We start from the raw sequence: 18,020 nt of genomic DNA on the forward strand, positions 1-18,020 counted from the left end.
AGATGACAGACAAAAAGAAGAAGTGAACGTCAGAAATTGTTCACTTTTAGTTGAGTTCAAAAACTGGATACTTACTGATTTATTGTCAAGGTTATGATTATATTGTAATACACTCTGAAAAGAAAAATTGTACATGGACGAACGACTGGGAGATTGTAGACGAGAGAGAGGAACAAAATCTTATTTTCATGCAAAAACAATTGAGTAATTAATTAATCCAATTAATACTCATCTTGAAATTTTGTAACCCCCTACCTTCCAAGCCCTCAACAAGAACTTTTTTTGAGGATGGATAAGGCCAAAATGTGACTGTTCTTAAGTAATTCTATTCTGAAACTCTGGTCTTTGTAACAAAGTACAATTTTATAACATATTAAAATAATTGGTTACACTAATGTTTCCGTCCATATTGGACCTACCTTACTGTTATTAAAGATATTCGATAAAATATGGTCTAGAAACAGTATTATCCTGCATTTGCACTTCTCTCCCCTTTCCACACTCCCTCCTCAACCCCCATCCCACACCCCCCCCCCACACCACGCTTTCAAAGTTATACAAGTCGATACTAGTCACTACACCAAATTCCAAGTCAAATTTGAAACCTTAGTCTACCTTTCAATCTATATACGCTATTAAATAATCAATATATCTATAGTGCAAGGGCTCAATAAATCACTAAATTAGTGGCAAGTTATGCCAACTTATTATAAAGTTATAAAACCGGCTGTCACAAGGTCCCACTATGTTCAATGCCTTAAAATGTCTATCTAAAGAATGCCAATTACAAAATTACCCTATGTACAACTTGTAGACACACTTCATTAGACTTTGTGCCAATTGGTTTTGAGCATTTCAACATAAGTTTTGCTCCATTTAGTTCCCCAAAACCAACTGAGACCATGTCCACTTGTACTTTATATACTCCAAAAGATGTAAATTCTTGGAAAATAATTACCCACTTTTATAAACTGTGATGAAAAAAAGATCCAATTCGTTTGCTATCAAAGTATCACCATTTTCAAAAGTGCTTCTCTATATTTAACGATGCTTTTTCATACTGACTATTAAATTAAACAAATCACATAAGAACAATGTTCTATAAGGGATAGCCCTGAATTTCATACTAAACAGACTCCTTCATTTTTCTTAAAACTGAGCAGACCATGTCCCTGACGTTTTAATGAAGGGCTAACATGTATCGCACTTAAAATAAAATAAGAATGGTATAAACGTATCTATTGGTTTATTTCATTACCACGTCTGTGTGTGATATCTCTGAGAGTTATAGTTACTCCTTTCATAACTGTCATCTCCCACTGTAAACTACCTCTCCGGAAGTATTGCTTCCTGACGACAGATAACGGCAGGTCAGTAGTACAGTTGATGAGTGCATGGTTCTTTCTAAATTTAACAGCTTTTACTTAAATGCTAATGAATATCAAACTGTCAAATGGCTCCTACCATTACCAACCAACAGGAGAAGACATTGCTTTAAAGTAGCCATTTGAATTCGGTCAACAAGTTTGTAGAATAATTTACTGTGCATCTGTTTCCTCAAAATAGTAAACATTGCAATTTATCAAACTAAATCCCCCAAAATCCCCAAGAGTTGTTTATCTAATGTTTCTGTTTATTAATGAGCAAGTAATCCATGAAGCCCATAGATTGTGTGGCCCAGACACCTTTTTCTTTCATGTATTATGCACAAGTAAAATGCAAACGGAAAATATATGCCATGCTTGTCTAATTTTTACATCATAATTTGAAAAGGGAAACATGATTTGAGTCTTGCAAGCTATCAGACTACAATTTTATGGGGTACTGAAATATTAAGAGTATAAGAATTTATTTATTAAAAACGAAATCAAACAACCGCTTTAAGAGCTGGCCCGACCAAGAGCAAGAGAGACAATTTATAAGATGACAGAAAGTTTACGGTAAGAAAGGTGAAATATGGTAGAGGTGATTTACTCCTTGGGTAAGAACATAAACAACATAATCTAAAAGTAGAAGGGTAAACAGTCCAATATCCTACTGCTGATGATCAAAAGGTAAATGGTTTAACAAACTGTCTGGAGGGGAAGGAAGCCTTTTAAAAGGAAAACAGACGAAATGAAGACAACATCGGACATCTAAGTAATGTGATATGTTAGATGCACTGGTATATATCCTCTCATTATGTGTGAAAAGTTTATGACAGGAGGCAGGAGGAACGCATGGCAAGAGGATTTGGGGGAGAGGGATATGGGGGGGGGAAGAGGGGGGTTGAACAAAAGATGTAGTGGAAAAGGTTGATAACACTGACATTAGAATGTAATGCAAAAATCTACAGGAGAGCTTTTCCTCCTTTGCGTAAAAGGGAAAAGGCAGGGGGAGAAGGAGGGGAGGGAGGGTTGAGGGAGAGAGGAGAACTCAGGTGGACCTTAATCTACTTACAATCATGTGTCTAGGATATATTAGATGGATGGCTTGAAGAAGAGGTAGTGGATAAATGGGGAATGGATTGAGAGTTTAAATGATTCAGTATATAACAATACACTACTATCTTGCAATTTCATTGACTCGGCCTTGGCGATTCAAATCATCATAATGATTAAAACTGACAACGGTTTACTGTCAGAGAACATGCAACTAGGTCCAGCTATTATTGGTCTTCAGTCTTGTCTCCCGAATTTTCAAGGTATTATGTACAGCTAATCTACATCTCGTAATTCGAATCAAGATACTTAAAAACAATTTCTCAGGACAAAGGTCTTTGAAATCTATTTTTAAGCTAGTTTAAAGCAAGCTTTCTTCACATTTAGGTCACCGTTGTTTTTTCTTTAGGGTGCTAACAAAATTAACAGCTTTGGATGTTTTCTCTCAAAACTTCATAATCTTTACTGACAGGAAACATAAAACTGAACCATATTTTCATATCATCTGTCAAGCAGGCTGAACATGGTAAAGGTAAATGTTTATTACGTCAAACATTTTCCACACATTTTCCTCAGAGATAAAGGATAAACAAATCCTGTTAACCACTCTTCACAAGAAGATTAGATGAAAACAGATTCTATCCACCGAAAAACAACTTTGAGTATCTCGTCTTTTAAAACGACCCACCTTCTTGTCATCGCACGCTATGTTTTGATACCCAAATAACAACACATTGGTATATATCGGGAGGAAGCTACTTCCTTTCTGGAAGTCAGATTTGGCTTCCCCCTTCGCTAGACGCACATTGACGTCAGCGGGAAATGGACGTGGAGGGAAGCGAACGTGACCACACGAGGAACATTCAGAGGAGCTACTCACCATTAAAATCTCGGGTGATATATAATCCGGTGTACCTACAGCGATCTTGGACTGGACCTGTAAGTAAAGCAGTAATAAAGATGAAACATGAATTAAACCTGAGTATGCTTCATGCGAAGAAAGTGCAAGTAATTAATGATATGTCATCAATGACTGTAATTAATTAATTAACTAATGGGATAGCTGTATATATCTGATGATGTAATACCACCCATTTTATTATTTTATTAATATTTTTTTTAGGTTGTACTTTTTCTTTCAAGTCATACTTCAAAGCACTTAATTGAGCAGACAGTTTGAGCAGAATGGATATCCTGTTTCTATCAGTCAAGATGTTTCAGACTGTTCATACTGTCAGTATGATGGCTTTAAAGCACAGCATGGAATAGTGTGTACGTAGAGTGTTACTATCATTAGAAAAATTGGTCGGGGAATGCTGATTCAACTTCCACAAAAGAAAGGATGTGGTTTCGTTTCATTGCTGTAATGAAATGAAAGATCGGTGTATATTTCACAAAAAAGGAACTACCAGCACAAATTTGTTATTTTTTGTTATAAAAGAAGACAAATCCTCAGACTATAGCAGATCTTTACTATGTGACATAGCTAGGAGAGGTACTGAAAAATATCTGTAATTGTCTAGTAAAGTTTAAACTGGGAATGTATCTAATCTTGAAGAAAAGAAAGTTCTTCTAAAATTCTACCAATAGTCCTTCATCTATCAACTTCAAAGATATTAGAAGTAAAGATCAAAGATGGCGTTTGCAAAGTAACATCGATGTATACAAATTTTTGTGGTATTCTAAAAAGGAACAAAACATTTATTTGTTAGAAGAAAATAAAAACATATTAAGAAAAATATCTGTATTTTTTTTCCAAGTTCAATGATCACTTTTGTGGGGGAAAAAATCCTTACAAATGGAGAAGTGTAATATTTGCCATTGTCTTTAGTAAACATACTGATAATTTCCTTCCTAGATCAAGGACAAGTTTGTACATTATAAAGATAACTTCCAAGGCTTTCACAATTTTCATCATATCACACCATGTAACAGTACTGCACAAGGACAAGATCATTTAACGAAATAATGACTTCGACATTGTGGTTTCTATTTAAAACTTTCTCAACCAACGATGCCACAAGAGAGGAAATATTTGATGAGATAGGTTCAGGTTTGTATCTGAAGCGCTTCCCTATAGTACTTGTGTCTTTCATCGTGACGATGGACTGACCGATCAAGAACGGAAAAGATTTGTGAACCATTACTGTCCACATCCTCTCATTAGAGAGTAACTGTTGTATGAATAGTTGGAATAACCATAGACATTTATACAACCTCAATCAACATCCTGGACACTAAACCTTTGTTACTACCGCATATCCTTCATAGGGATACTATATAGGACAGACGTGAGGGTACACAACATAAGTGTATAGCTTTCAGCCTTTCACTAGGATAGAACATACGTCTAGGATACTACCATGTGCATATCCTTCATAAGATACTATATACAGTAGGACAGGAAACTACCATAGATACATACACTACTTAATAAGGATAGGACAGACACGAGGATACTACCATATATCCTTCATTGGGATAGGGCAGACACAAGGATACTACCATACATACAATACTTAATTAGGATAGGACAGACACGAGGATACTAGCATACATACAATACTTAATTAGGATAAGAGAGACACGAGGATACTACCATATATCCAATAGTTAATTAAGATAAGACAGACACAAGGATACAACCATATATCCTTCATTGGGATAGGACAGACACGAGGATACTATCATATATCTTTCATTAGGATAAGACAGACACGAGGATACCATCACATATCCTTCGTAAGGATAGGACAGACACAGGGATGCTACCATAGTTACATACACTATTTTATTAGGATAGGACAAACAAGAGGATACCATGATATATCCTACATTAGGATAGAATAGCCTTGAGGATGAAATTATATATTCGGAGGGGTAAAGTTAATATTGATTTAAAGTTCTGTAAGCTGCCTATGTTAACATCTCTTTACTCTTCATCCTCCCCTTCCCCATCCTCTCCATCCCATACAAATACATTACAATACAATTTATTCTCAGTCATTCCTGTGCTGCTAATTAGTGTGGTTTGATACATTGAGTTAAGTTGGAAAGAAGATATGAAAACAATCAACCCTGGGTCTGGGTTAAGTATAACACTTGAGACTGCAGATATATATCTAGTTCTCTAACCTTACTTGTAAATGAAATTTAGAGGCATAAGCTGTTTATTGTCACCTAGTGATTACACTAATTATCTCTCTACTATTGCCATTAGGGAGGAAGTAAATCAAGCCATTGATAACGGAACAATGCACAATTACTCGCACCACGAAACCAGTCCACATGATGATGCTGTGCATTAGGGTCGGTCGCAGGATTTAAACGGAGTAATCATCCCAAGCAGAAAATTTATTTTTGACTGCATGATGAAAGAGGAATCTTTTCAATATATTTTCATTCATTTGTTTAATTGCATTTGTTTAAATACTGATAGCTGAGATTGTCACAGTTTGTACCGTCAGTGATCTTAAGGCACGCAGGTGTGACATCATAGTGACACGGTGACAGCCAAATGTTTCGGTTTGATTTGATTTGCTTTTCAGTCTATTTTTTCTTATCTCGGAGTGGGTTTTTACCTTCAAGGGGAAGTGGGAAGTGTATTGACACTGTCAGATATGCACTCCAATTTTGTTCAATTTCCATCTTAAATGTGTCAAATTCAAATCCTGCTACCTTGAAATTGGCGAATAGGAACTGAATGCAAATTTCACAAGGCTACTAGTTGGATATGTTCCTCCTTCCTTAGTACTAAATTTACATCTGCAGCACTGTTATGAACTTAAGTATTGTGCATTAGGGGTGCAAAACCTTCATACCTACAGTAGCTTTTACATTTGCTTTTTAAAAGATCCAGTCTTCTTAAACTCTTTTAAGACTTCTAAGTTTCTGAGAACTATTTCCTTTTACTGCTTGCACATCTCCTTTAACATAACTTTTGTGCTAAAATCAATACCTTGTGAAAAAAACATGAATAGCGCAAAGATTACAGGTTTAAAATGACTCATAGGTAGAGTTCTATTCATACTGTATTTATACTGCAGAAAACCAATAAATATTCATAAATAGTAGCTAATTGAATTTTAAAATGGAGCTATATTTCATTAGTAAGTTGTTGCAGTATACTGACTTCAGTTTTTAAGGGTGAAGGAACTATTCATCCTTTCCTAATTAAATATTGATATCACCATTGCAGCGAAATATTCATAAAATCATGTGAATCATTACATATATTGACTAGGAAGATGGGAAAGTGTGATAGCTGGGTCAAGACAGGTAAGAGAGAAGTGATGGACATATTATAAGTTCAAAAAAAAAAAAAGGAGCAATATCACTTTTGAGGAAGACATGAACCATATTTCTGGTTAATTAACCTTTTTTTCAAGTTTTCATTTTTGACCCTAGTATTGAGCCTCTAAATTGTTTGTCTTTTCCTGTTAATGTATAGTTCTTGGAATAAATATGACCCATAAGAATCAATATCATAAATAAATAAATCTAAACATGTAGCCAACTAGACAGAGGGCTGGACAATCATGACACACACACATATATCTACATACATATGCACAAACATACAATAGTTTAATACAGTACAGCAGTAAGTACCCATATAGATACAACCCTTGCAATTCATTTCTCCTTCATATGCCCCTCGTTTATCACAGACAGTCGCTGATGGTGAATATTTCACAGGCACTGAAACCGCTGCCGTGTTCATCTTACAATGAAAGCAAAACAAACACATTGAAGATGACAGGTGATTTACAGCTGAAGCTGAACTAACTTCACTACTTCTTGATAAAGAATACCCAACAGCTAGCTTCTAGCAGATCACATTTCAAGTTCAGTGAATGTCATGCAACCTATACATCACACACAAGAGCTATTTCTTATTCAGAATGAAGACCCTCCCAGCGGTTACTTGCCTTGACAGTATTTGCAGAACAAAGCTTTCAAATAATTTACTTATTCTGGTATATTCCATATAAGTCTTGCAGAATGTTATATCAGGGAACTGCTACCTGGGAACTAACTCTTTAAAAATAAAATTCTTCTAAATCATCTAATGGACACAAAACACAAAACTGTCAACAAGATCATTATTGGTGACCCGATTAATCCAAAGGAACCATGTTTTATTCACTAGAGATCATAGCAGTTTTGTCAAATTTGTCAGATTTGGTCAGAATAAAGTCTGCCACCATAATGGACATGTATCCCATTTCTACCAGTACAAAAATATGTCGCATATGACATCTCGTGAAGTTTCCTATCTTTAGATATTGTGCTTACAAGGCTTTCAGGGTTTGACCTCTGATGACCTTTAATGACCTACACAAAATCTTTACACTAAAGAAGCGCTCATACCATGCACACATGAGTTCCTTTCATGTTCTGGTCCTGGAGATACAGGGTTATTGAGATTTTCACACTTTGCCCTCTGCTGACCCCACATGACCTTTGACTCCCACCCAAAATGGCAGGTGAGGTACAATAGCATAGGGGGCCCATGAGGGTCCATGTGGATGAACATCCTTCAAGCAATATCATTTTATGCCCTTTCAGAGGTTTAGCTTATAATGCAAACCTCAAAATTCCAACTAAATCTATTCAACTATACCAGTGGGGGGAAATCAGGTGTTTTGATGGAAATGTTAGTTTCAGGTTACAGTCAAGTCTACAACTAAAGCCACACAAACAACATCCTGTGACAGTATATCCTGTGTGTGTTTAAGTCATTCCCTCTTCCCGCTGTTAAAGCATGAATTTTCATCCTACACACTGCAATCGTGCCAAGTGATACATACTTTATGCTTCTGCCAAGAGGCTTACGCCATTGGACGCAGCATTTTGGCTGTGAATCCCTCTCTATCCCAGCTGCGAGCAGAACTAATTTATGTCATCAATATTTGCACATCAAGGGTGTTTCATTAGCAAATGGGACTAGAAAATTTGTCATAAAATTATGAGTCTCTTCAAGAAGCACAGATCCTCTCAAGTCTATAATAACTCAAGAGAAGAAGTGGTTATATCTTGCCATATTGAGAAGAACATCTCAACATATGATAAATTTAGAGGAAACAATTTTTCTTGCAAAATGAAATTCGATGGATGTAATAAGAATTGATCAGTACGCTCTGAGATAGGCAAACTTCCTCTTTGTCCCCCCCCCCACCCTCCCTCATCCCATAACCCCAAACCTTGGTTGATTTGGATGCTTTGTATGTGGTGATACTTGCCAATCTCCTTCCTATATACAGCAGGCACTATAATTTACCTAGCGTACAACAAGAGTTGTAGCACTGTGCCACTGTTTACCCAATTCAAGGTCACAGCCCACTTGTTTTCATTTGGTGAAATTATCTGGATTTCGAGCCCTGTTCCATGCAGGTGGGGGCTGTGACCTGGCAGTGGGTCAATAGGGGTGCCATGCTAAAATGTTACCAAGTTTTATGGGCTAGACAGATCAGAGTGCCTTTATCGAGGAGAAACAGGGTAAAGACGAGAATAAAAATAAACAATAGTTTTTAAATTTCCTTGAATTGGGAGAAATCAATTATCTTACCGTTCCATCCTCCAACATCTTGAGACAAGATCCAAAATCAGCCAGTCTAATGTGTCCATTCTGATCTAGCAGGACGTTGTCTGGTTTGATGTCTCGATGGACGTACCTAAGCTGGTGGATTGAATCTATTGCTAGCACCATTTCGGCTATGTAGAATTTAGCCATCTCCTCTGGGAGACGGTCCTCGTACTTTGTGATGAGAGTGAGAAGATCCCCGCCACAGTAGTAGTCCATCACAAGATACTAGAATAAAAGAAGAAATGAGAGAATTATTAAAGAATGGTTAAGAATCAAAGGGAGAGGGGGGTTTGAGTGGGGGAGGGCTTTGTTGACATTATAATAAGCAGATTTACTCCAGATGAATCTAGAGAGCAAGGAGGACACTCTGTAAGAAACATGCTAACAAACTATGGCAGCTTCACGTGCGAACCTTTTGATCCGTTCGGATGAAAAATACAGCCGTCATATTCATCTATTCTTTTTACTCAAGAGATAGGCCAATACAAACATTTCATAGATTCTATTAAAACAAATTGTGACAAACTAGCTTTTCGTTGATGTATTTTCTAGCCACTGGAGATGACACAGTTCTATCATAGAATAGATACAGTAGCATGCTAAAAGCCAACAATATAACTATCATAAAGTAATCAGTTTGGGTCCACACCAGCTATGCTTATGTCAAGCATATCTTTGCGGGGGGGGGGGGGGGGACATTACACATGAGGCCAAAGACTTGTACATAATAGCAGAATTTAGAACAGATCAGCCAAATGGAACCAAACGTGTGTTAATATTCCTGCTAACCCATACTATCTTGGAACAGTCCGAATCAAATTAACTTGCCTATGGAAACAACACAGGGAAACATTGCAGACTGTACCAAAGTAAAGTGTTTTGAGGAGACAGGTAGTTCAAGTTACAAACCCTTGACATAACCCTTGTTTCAAAGCAGCCACTGTACCTCTTAACACAAAATCAGGATACAGCATTATTGTTGCATTTGCACACACATTCCTTTCCTTCAGAGAGTTTAGTTTCCCTTCTCACCTGAAAGGGTTTTAGTATTTGCAGACATTTGCTTATGGTCACCTAAACTCTGGCTCTTTACCATGCCTTCTACATACTGACTCTTTACAAGATTCCAAATTAGGGATTAAAATCAAAGACAAAATCCTAGCCCTTTTCACCAAATAAACATTGATTTATGGTGAGTACAGATTAAACATTCTGGACAGTTTTATGTTAAAGATGTCTCTTTAAAGGTAGTCTGTATAGGCCCCAAATTATAGCATGCTATAATTGCTAGAAGGTTTACAAATAGAACTTTCCTGGAGGTCTTTACTCTCCAAATTGTTCTCAGACATTTTTAAGGAAAACACAAGATGACTGAATGTCCCAGTGAGGAAAATTTCCTCGAAGGTTGTAATAAAAACAGTTTACAAAGTTTGACCAAAGGTGACCATATTTGAATATCTAGCATATTTGGGGCCAATACAGCATACATTTATAATTGTTTACATGATATCTTACAAAGACTGATATCAAAGTTGAATATTCAAGATGATGAATTGCCTATTATGGGACTTACTGTTTGCATCACTTAATTTATATTTTTTAATTTCCAAAGATAAGGCTGCTTTAAGTCACAGTGGAATTCATCTTAAAACAAATAGTTAATTTAAATCATGCAACCCTAGAGCTGCAGATCTGTGAGATGAACTTGAGGCTAACTACAGGTTAAACAAGAAATGTCTGTATACAGCATATGTCTTTCCTTGTTTCCATTTTGTGGCATGTCTATCCAAGGTTTGTCAAATGCTTGTATCAGGAATGAGAGAAGATTTGACTGCAAATTAGTTCCATGAAGGAGTGTTCTTGACTTGTATCATTCATGTCAATGATTTAAACACATGGAATTGCTACACATAATATGTACATAGCAACGCTATTGCATCACAATCCCCAGATTGGAATCACATGAACTTGAAAAGGAAATGCCAAAGACAATATTACTTTCCGCAGTGGAAATATGACAACTTCATAACTTGAGCTTTACAAACATACTTGACAGGTAAACATAACAAACGGTGACGATCAAAGCCAGTTATAACACCGTGAGAGTGAGAAGAGATGGTTAATTAATGAACATGGTAAGTCTAGCTCTTTCATTCAAGAATCCATTCCATGACGACTACGACAGTCAACGAGTTCTATCCCTCATCTGTTTATAATCGTACGGTACTCCATTCTTAAGGATCTCCCATGTGTGTCGTCAATTCAGGCTGTATGATTACTTGCACAGTACACTACTTCCTTCACAAACAAGTCTGGAGTTGTATTTGACTGTAATGGGTACTAATCCATTACCTTCAACTCAAGTGGCTTGGAATATCACTTCTGGCCTTTCATGGGAGAAGGAGAGGCTGTAGAGGCAACTTTACGTTGAATTATTCAAAAGATGAAGCCGAATATCAAACAAATTGTCCTCTATTAAATGTAGCTTTCTATATATACTGTACATATGTTGATCTGGTTTGTTTTTCTAACTTTTTGGCTAAACCTGGGATCAGCACGAAATTGATCTAACAGGCCACAGTCTAATTTTGTACCTGATCAATATTCAAAAACAAATATTGACAGTGACAAATTTTCTCCTGTGACAAATACTGACATATCACCTTTGTGGGAAATATAAAAATATCACAAAGTTCTACCTCTGTAGTTTCCAACTTTTTGATTCTTCCATTAAAACTTGTCAAAGTATATATATTTTGCTTTCCCTTGCTAAAATGTTTCTTGGGGCCACACCAAATTGGTTTTGGAAAAAAGTCTTGTAGGACACAGACAACTTGATCATGGGAGATTGCACTTTGCCCTAATTACTGTGTGCTATGCCACAGTCACATGACAATCCAGTCTATAAGATGTTTTAAAGGTGTAATTTTATTTCAGAAAATAAAGATCATGCCAAAATTTTGTGAATTTCTGCTTTCCCTTTCGGGCATAATGATTTCTCCTGTGTGGTTGTAAAGGTCTCAACAAGCTATTACAGCAACACCCTGGTGAAATGTATTAATTAACAGAACTCTAAAAGAATGTGTCACGCCTGCATTGTATTTTAGCATTCCTTGTGGTTGGAAATTTCCACCGGGCAGCCTAGGCCTTTGCAAATTGTTCATTTCTGCTTTCGAGTAATGTATGCAAATTCCAGGAGGTGAACAATGGGGAGACGGGTTCTTCTCGAGTAATGTATGTAGATCCGAGCAAGTGCATAATGGGAAACGGGTACATCGGAATTCGTAGATTGTGCTTTGGCGGGTAAGGGCAGGGGTCAACTTAAGGTCGCTATATAAGGATTGGGGTGTGGTTGGATGAGGCATTCTGTGTGAGTCTCACCACCGTCCGGTCTTCGCCGTCTTATTCCTCGGCTTCTGTGTGTTAGCCGTTATCCAGGCTTCTTTGTATGAGCCTAGGCTTCTTTGTATGAGCCTAAAGACTGGGAACGTTGATATTTTGTGGCGTTGCGTTTTAGCCTAAGCCATATCAGCGTATCCTGAGGATTACTGTGTGTATCCGTTCTTGTCTTATTCGACGAAATCATTTTGGACACATTTCTGTGTATATGTACACCGCAAAGGGCCGTTTTACTGTGTGTTACGTCCCTGGCCGTTTGACCAAGTTAATCCGGGATTTACTAATAGGACGATCCCGTAAGTTGATTTTTTGTCCGTATTACGCATTTAATTGGTATCTGTATTTTTGATCGCACAGTAGGGTTTGTGGAGAAATTAATGTATTGTATTTCAAGGAGTCCTCGATCTATGGCTCGCAATTCAGTCAGTTTGTTAAAATGTTTATCCATGCTTAGGCATACGAATTTGTAATTGTTTAGGGTCAAATGCGTTTAAAGCATTTAAGGTATTTTTAGGTCGTATAAGTGCGTGGGAATTATAAGTTCGCCTTAGTGCCTTTGGTTGGGTTGATTGATTTTGTATATTATCATATGTAGTGGAACGGGTAGTTATCGCCAATTTGAGGGCGTTCTAACCATGCTCTGTTTCCAAACATCGGGCTGCCGCCATTTTGTTATTGTGATATGTAGTATCGGGTAGCTATTATGTGTTTCATGGTAAGGGTTGACCCGGAGGTTCTTGGTATTATGTGGTAAATAGTGACACCATATTGGTTGTGTGTTGCTTGCTGACTTTACGTCAGATAGGGGCTCTTGACGTCATAGTTTGACAATATTCGTTGGTATAGATATAAGTATAGCCATGTGTTTGCCATTTGGCGCATGCCTGAGAGTAGTTTTGTTGTGTTTTTGTCATATAGGGTTGCAGTGTTGGGGCCCGACGGCTAGGCTGGTGTGAGGGGCTCGCCATACCGTCTGGAGCTTCCTGCAGGGTACCAGCCGGAAGAAATCTAAGCGATAGAGAAGAAATCTAAGCGATAGAGAAGAAATCTAAGCGATAGAGAAGAAATCTAAGCGATAGGGAAAAATTAAGCGATAGGGCAAATCCTTAGTAGAGCTGTTTGGAAGGGTTGGTCGGGTTAGCGAATGCTAACCGACGTGTGTATTTTTGTGTTGGGTATTTATATGTTTCTTTTGTCGAGACCAAAAAGTCATTGGTCGTGTTGTAAATAAATTATATGTATCATTTCGCAAAATTCTTGGTGGTCTGTCATTTATTTATGTCATTCGTCTCGGGTGTCGAACGCTAAGCAGATTGAGACGTGTCCAGGTGGGGGATTACTCCTTTACTTGTGACAGAATGCTACCAGTATTTCTGATTTCACATTGTTGACAATGACAAACAGATCTGTACAAGAATGATTGACTACATACTTCACATTCACAAATTCTTTGCTTCGTGCAGTGTGGTGAGGTGACAGTAGGAATCCATGGCAATAGTCCTCATCATTTGGTTTCAAAGGAATACAAGTGTTGTTGCATAGAACTAGATGCCAACAAGTACCACAAAGTGAAGGCTGTATAAAGTAAACCAATATATGCTCCTCTCAGTCGCTACGTGATTTAATGGCCAGCAAAACATGGCAACTAACGTCATCTTTAGTGACACACATATAGCCTCCAATGACCATCTCATCTGGGATCCTTTTCAATGGTTTTTAAGAAGAACCTCTTGGGATATATAAGGGCTCCCTTAATATAGTTTGTTAAATGCTCTCAGACCTATAAAGTACAAACCATCTACCCTCTATATATCCCTGCACATCCCACTTGCTCAGTCCCAGATATTATGAATACATGAATATCTGTTAGCTCGGCCTACGGCAATATAAGACAAAACGGAAGCTGTCTATGATAAAAATATCAAAAAATTAATGAAAAAAAATTAAAGAGAAAGAAAGAAAGAAAAAGAAAATGCATAATTTCCAACTACGATAAAGTAAATCGCAAGAACAGCCATGGACCCGAATTATGTAAAACTGAAATTTGCTTTGAGTATTCTACAATGTTTCTTCTTCATGCAGATTCTCAGTTTACTAAAAGCAGGGTATGCACTGTACTGTACATATATGTAACTATGTTTTTATGTAAAAAGAGGTAAACTTGGCAAACAACTGTTGTGTTACTGTTTGACATATATCTAGTTTGATTTTTTCTTTACACATACAAGTTAGGATGGGGGGGGGGAATGGTGACCAAATGTCCATATCCATGAGTAGAGGCACATTGCTGTATGTCTGTGTGTTCATATATATATTGGTGTGTCTCTTACATCTGCAAATTCGCAAATTGAACATGTTACGATTCTGTGTATAAATACTATTATTCAAATTAGCATTAACTAATTTGCACATATCACTTAGGTCATACTGCATAGCATTTTGATATGGATTACCATTTCTGCAAATGTAAGTAATTTATGTAGTATGCACAACTATGGTTATGAAAGAGTGAGAGACAATGGATAGGATTCTTAATACTCACAAATAACAATGATGCGCTCTTCACACCTATCTCTCCCCCCCCCCCCCCGTACCTCATCATCCCACCCACATCTAATCTCTCATCATTTACTTGAATCAGGTCAAATGTTTTACCATTTATCATTCACTAACTACTCTTGTTAACTTAAACTTAATATGAGAGGATGTCTTCCACATCAACTACAATTAGATTTTTAGTGTCCCCCTCAGTAGGAATTTAGTGATCAAAATGGCTGGTTTAACTAGCCACCAAAACACACACAGCTGCTTTAAGCAAACATAGGTTCTTTGTGTGATTCTCTGTGACAATCCACATTGGTATTTATAAGAAGGCCAGCTCTCTAAATATAACATGGATCTATGCGGAGCTCATGACGATGATAACTGCTGTCTCATGGGCTCTTTCATCTTTCTCCATTAATCTTCAAAGTAAACATGCTCTACAGTAGGGTAAAGATCATCCCCAGCATCCCCTGACATGGAAACCGACCGCCATGATCATAATTCATGACTGCCGGGCTGACAGAATTATTTCATGCAGGTCGTGGAGTTTCACCCGAGGACTAACTAGTCCATATCCAAGAGAATATGTTTAATATCTTTGTAGGAAAACAAATTCCTGACAAATAATTTTTTTTTACCATCAGGTAGAGATACCTACTATCACATGTCAGGCAAACAAGACAAAACTTTCAAAGAAGTCTGTTTATAACTGAAATGGAAGTGAATTGTAACAGCCCTTTAAAGTGGCTGCCATTGCTTTTCATTACAAACATTACACAACATCAATTTTCACCCCCCCCCCCATTTTGATCAAGTAACAACTGTAACAACAACAACAAATCTTCCATAAGAAGGTGAATGTAATGCCTAGAGAGATTTCTTTAGCCTTCAATACCACACTATTTCCAATATAGCCTTGTTCACAATTGAGAACGCGAGCTGTATCTGATACAGCAAGGGGGATCAAGTTCGTAGTGTGGCCGCTCTGGATCAGACCATGCAATGTTGATCTCCTATTGGGGTGGATCCTGACCCTCCCCTTACACCTCTCCTCCCAAAAAAAGGTTGTAATGTGAAGGCTTGGAGGGGGGGTGGGAGGGTTTATTAAGCTCGAGATCTTGGGATACTTGTCATCGCAGCTGACCAGTGCGGTTCTCAAGGCTGACGCACTGTACAGTGACTAGCTATTTCTAATTGATTTTGTACACAATCATTTGTGACCTTTTTTGCTCTTGGGTAATGTTCTTTCCTTCGACGTTGACCCACCACCCCCGTTCTCAACTGCGGACACAGTCGGGGGGGTTAGCTTTATTACCTCTTATACGCAAAGTAGGCACACCTACAATGTAAGTGTTTATGTTTAGCTGTTCAAGGCTACAGTGTTGTCTTTGTATATGTACTAACATACTTACTTTGTGACTTTTACTAAAACAAGGTTCAATGCTTCGTTACCAAAACCAAAGGAGAGTATTTGCCTATAGAGGCTTATGAACCATTCTCAATACATTGGTTTGAGACAGATGAGTGATACTGGAGGACAATATTGGCTTAACCATATTAAAGGTGTATAGTCAATGGTAACTTCAATTATTAAATTTGAACATTTCCCAACTTTCCCAACAGTTCTGTAGATATCACCAAACATATTGTAATGTATCAATATTGAAAATACTGTACTTGTATCACTACAAATGGGGGAAAAAATCAATACTTTCTTGCCTCTGTTTTCTGGGATACTTGGAAATCCTAATAGTTTTTTTTTAAGCATTATCGATCACCAATAATCTAACTGGGTTTTTTTTTTGTACTTTTTTTCTTTCTTCTTTTCTTCATTTTGAATGGCAAGAAAAATTATGAAGGCAAATAGGCCACTTTACAAATGACTGATTCATAAAGAAGGGAACGGTGACCCGGTTACATTAATGGGGTAATTAAGGCGTGGACTCGGTTTACAGTACTGTAGGTCCAGGGAACTGTGTTTGTACAGAAAGAGTTGGATACACTACTATCCAACCAAGGACAGACAAATGACAGTTTAATTCACTTCCTTATTTCAATAGATGTCAACCTAAGGGACGTCACCAATGAGTTTTCTATACCCTCACATTTGTTGCACGTACTTGAATTTCAAGGTAACACAACAAACTTCCTTGATGGACTCTACTCAAGTCCACCAATGAGACATTTGTATTTTAAATATCAATTTTCAAGGATGACCAATGAATAGTTAACTTAATTAATCCAACAGATGTTTACATTTGAACTTTCAGGAGGCAATGCAAAGGTTGCTGGGCTACAGTACTGTAGGTAGACAATTTGAATATGCCTTTATACTATGGCAAGCATATGAGAAAGAAAACATACTTTGACGCAAGTACTGTACGTGTGCATGCACACTATAGGGATGTTAACAGAGCAGGTACTGTAGCTTTCAAACAGGAAAGTATTAGACACTGAAATGTTGACATTCTCTTTGATGAATAAGAAGTGTAGATAAAGTTAATAACCCATTCTTTAAAAATGTAAATTCAGCAAATATGAATCCAGTTAATTGTTTGAATGTTTCAAACCCCTTTAAAGAGAAGCAAACCTAACCATCATCTTTGGCTTATAATATGTGATAATTAAGATGAACAACTACCCCATACAGCAGTGGGGGGGAGGGGAGAATCTGATTCTATTTTAATATATCTTAGCTTTCAATGGCAAGACAGTGGACTTGGGCAAGTCTTAAATATCACATGTATCATATAGCACTTGTGCTCGAATTTTTAATATTCTCCATCATCTGTTTTCTTGATAGATATGACTTTTACCAAATGCTGTTTCCAAAACAACAATGTTTTCAATGTGACATAATTAATACTGTGACACTGTTTTCATTATCAAAATTTGTTTAATTTTCCAAAGAAATATTATGAAAAGATAAAACAATGGAAAGGAAAACTATTTTCACCATCTAATACTACTCTGATTACCACACACTAACAAAATGGTAAAGCCCCTGACACTTGTTCTTCACCATGATATCTCACAATGTACAAGAAAAGTTCTTATTTCTTTGTGGA

The 18,020-nt window shown here is 37.2% G+C and overlaps 1 protein-coding gene across 4 annotated transcripts in view; it reads right to left on the reverse strand.

The window, feature by feature from the left end:
* LOC139971200 (serine/threonine-protein kinase MRCK alpha-like) overlaps positions 1 to 18,020 on the reverse strand; it is a 124,285-nt gene that overhangs the window by 66,244 nt on the left and 40,021 nt on the right. For all 4 annotated transcript variants that reach the window (XM_071977460.1, XM_071977458.1, XM_071977457.1 and 1 more), the window contains exons 5-6: positions 8,992 to 9,234; positions 3,301 to 3,357 (exon numbers count right to left, since the gene is read on the reverse strand). In XM_071977460.1, the coding sequence (XP_071833561.1) occupies positions 3,301 to 3,357; positions 8,992 to 9,234 (300 nt within the window). The remainder of the gene's footprint in view (positions 1 to 3,300; positions 3,358 to 8,991; positions 9,235 to 18,020) is intronic.

Source organism: Apostichopus japonicus, chromosome 8, assembly GCF_037975245.1.
Source record: "Apostichopus japonicus isolate 1M-3 chromosome 8, ASM3797524v1, whole genome shotgun sequence".
Classification (NCBI taxonomy): Eukaryota; Metazoa; Echinodermata; class Holothuroidea; order Aspidochirotida; family Stichopodidae; genus Apostichopus; species Apostichopus japonicus.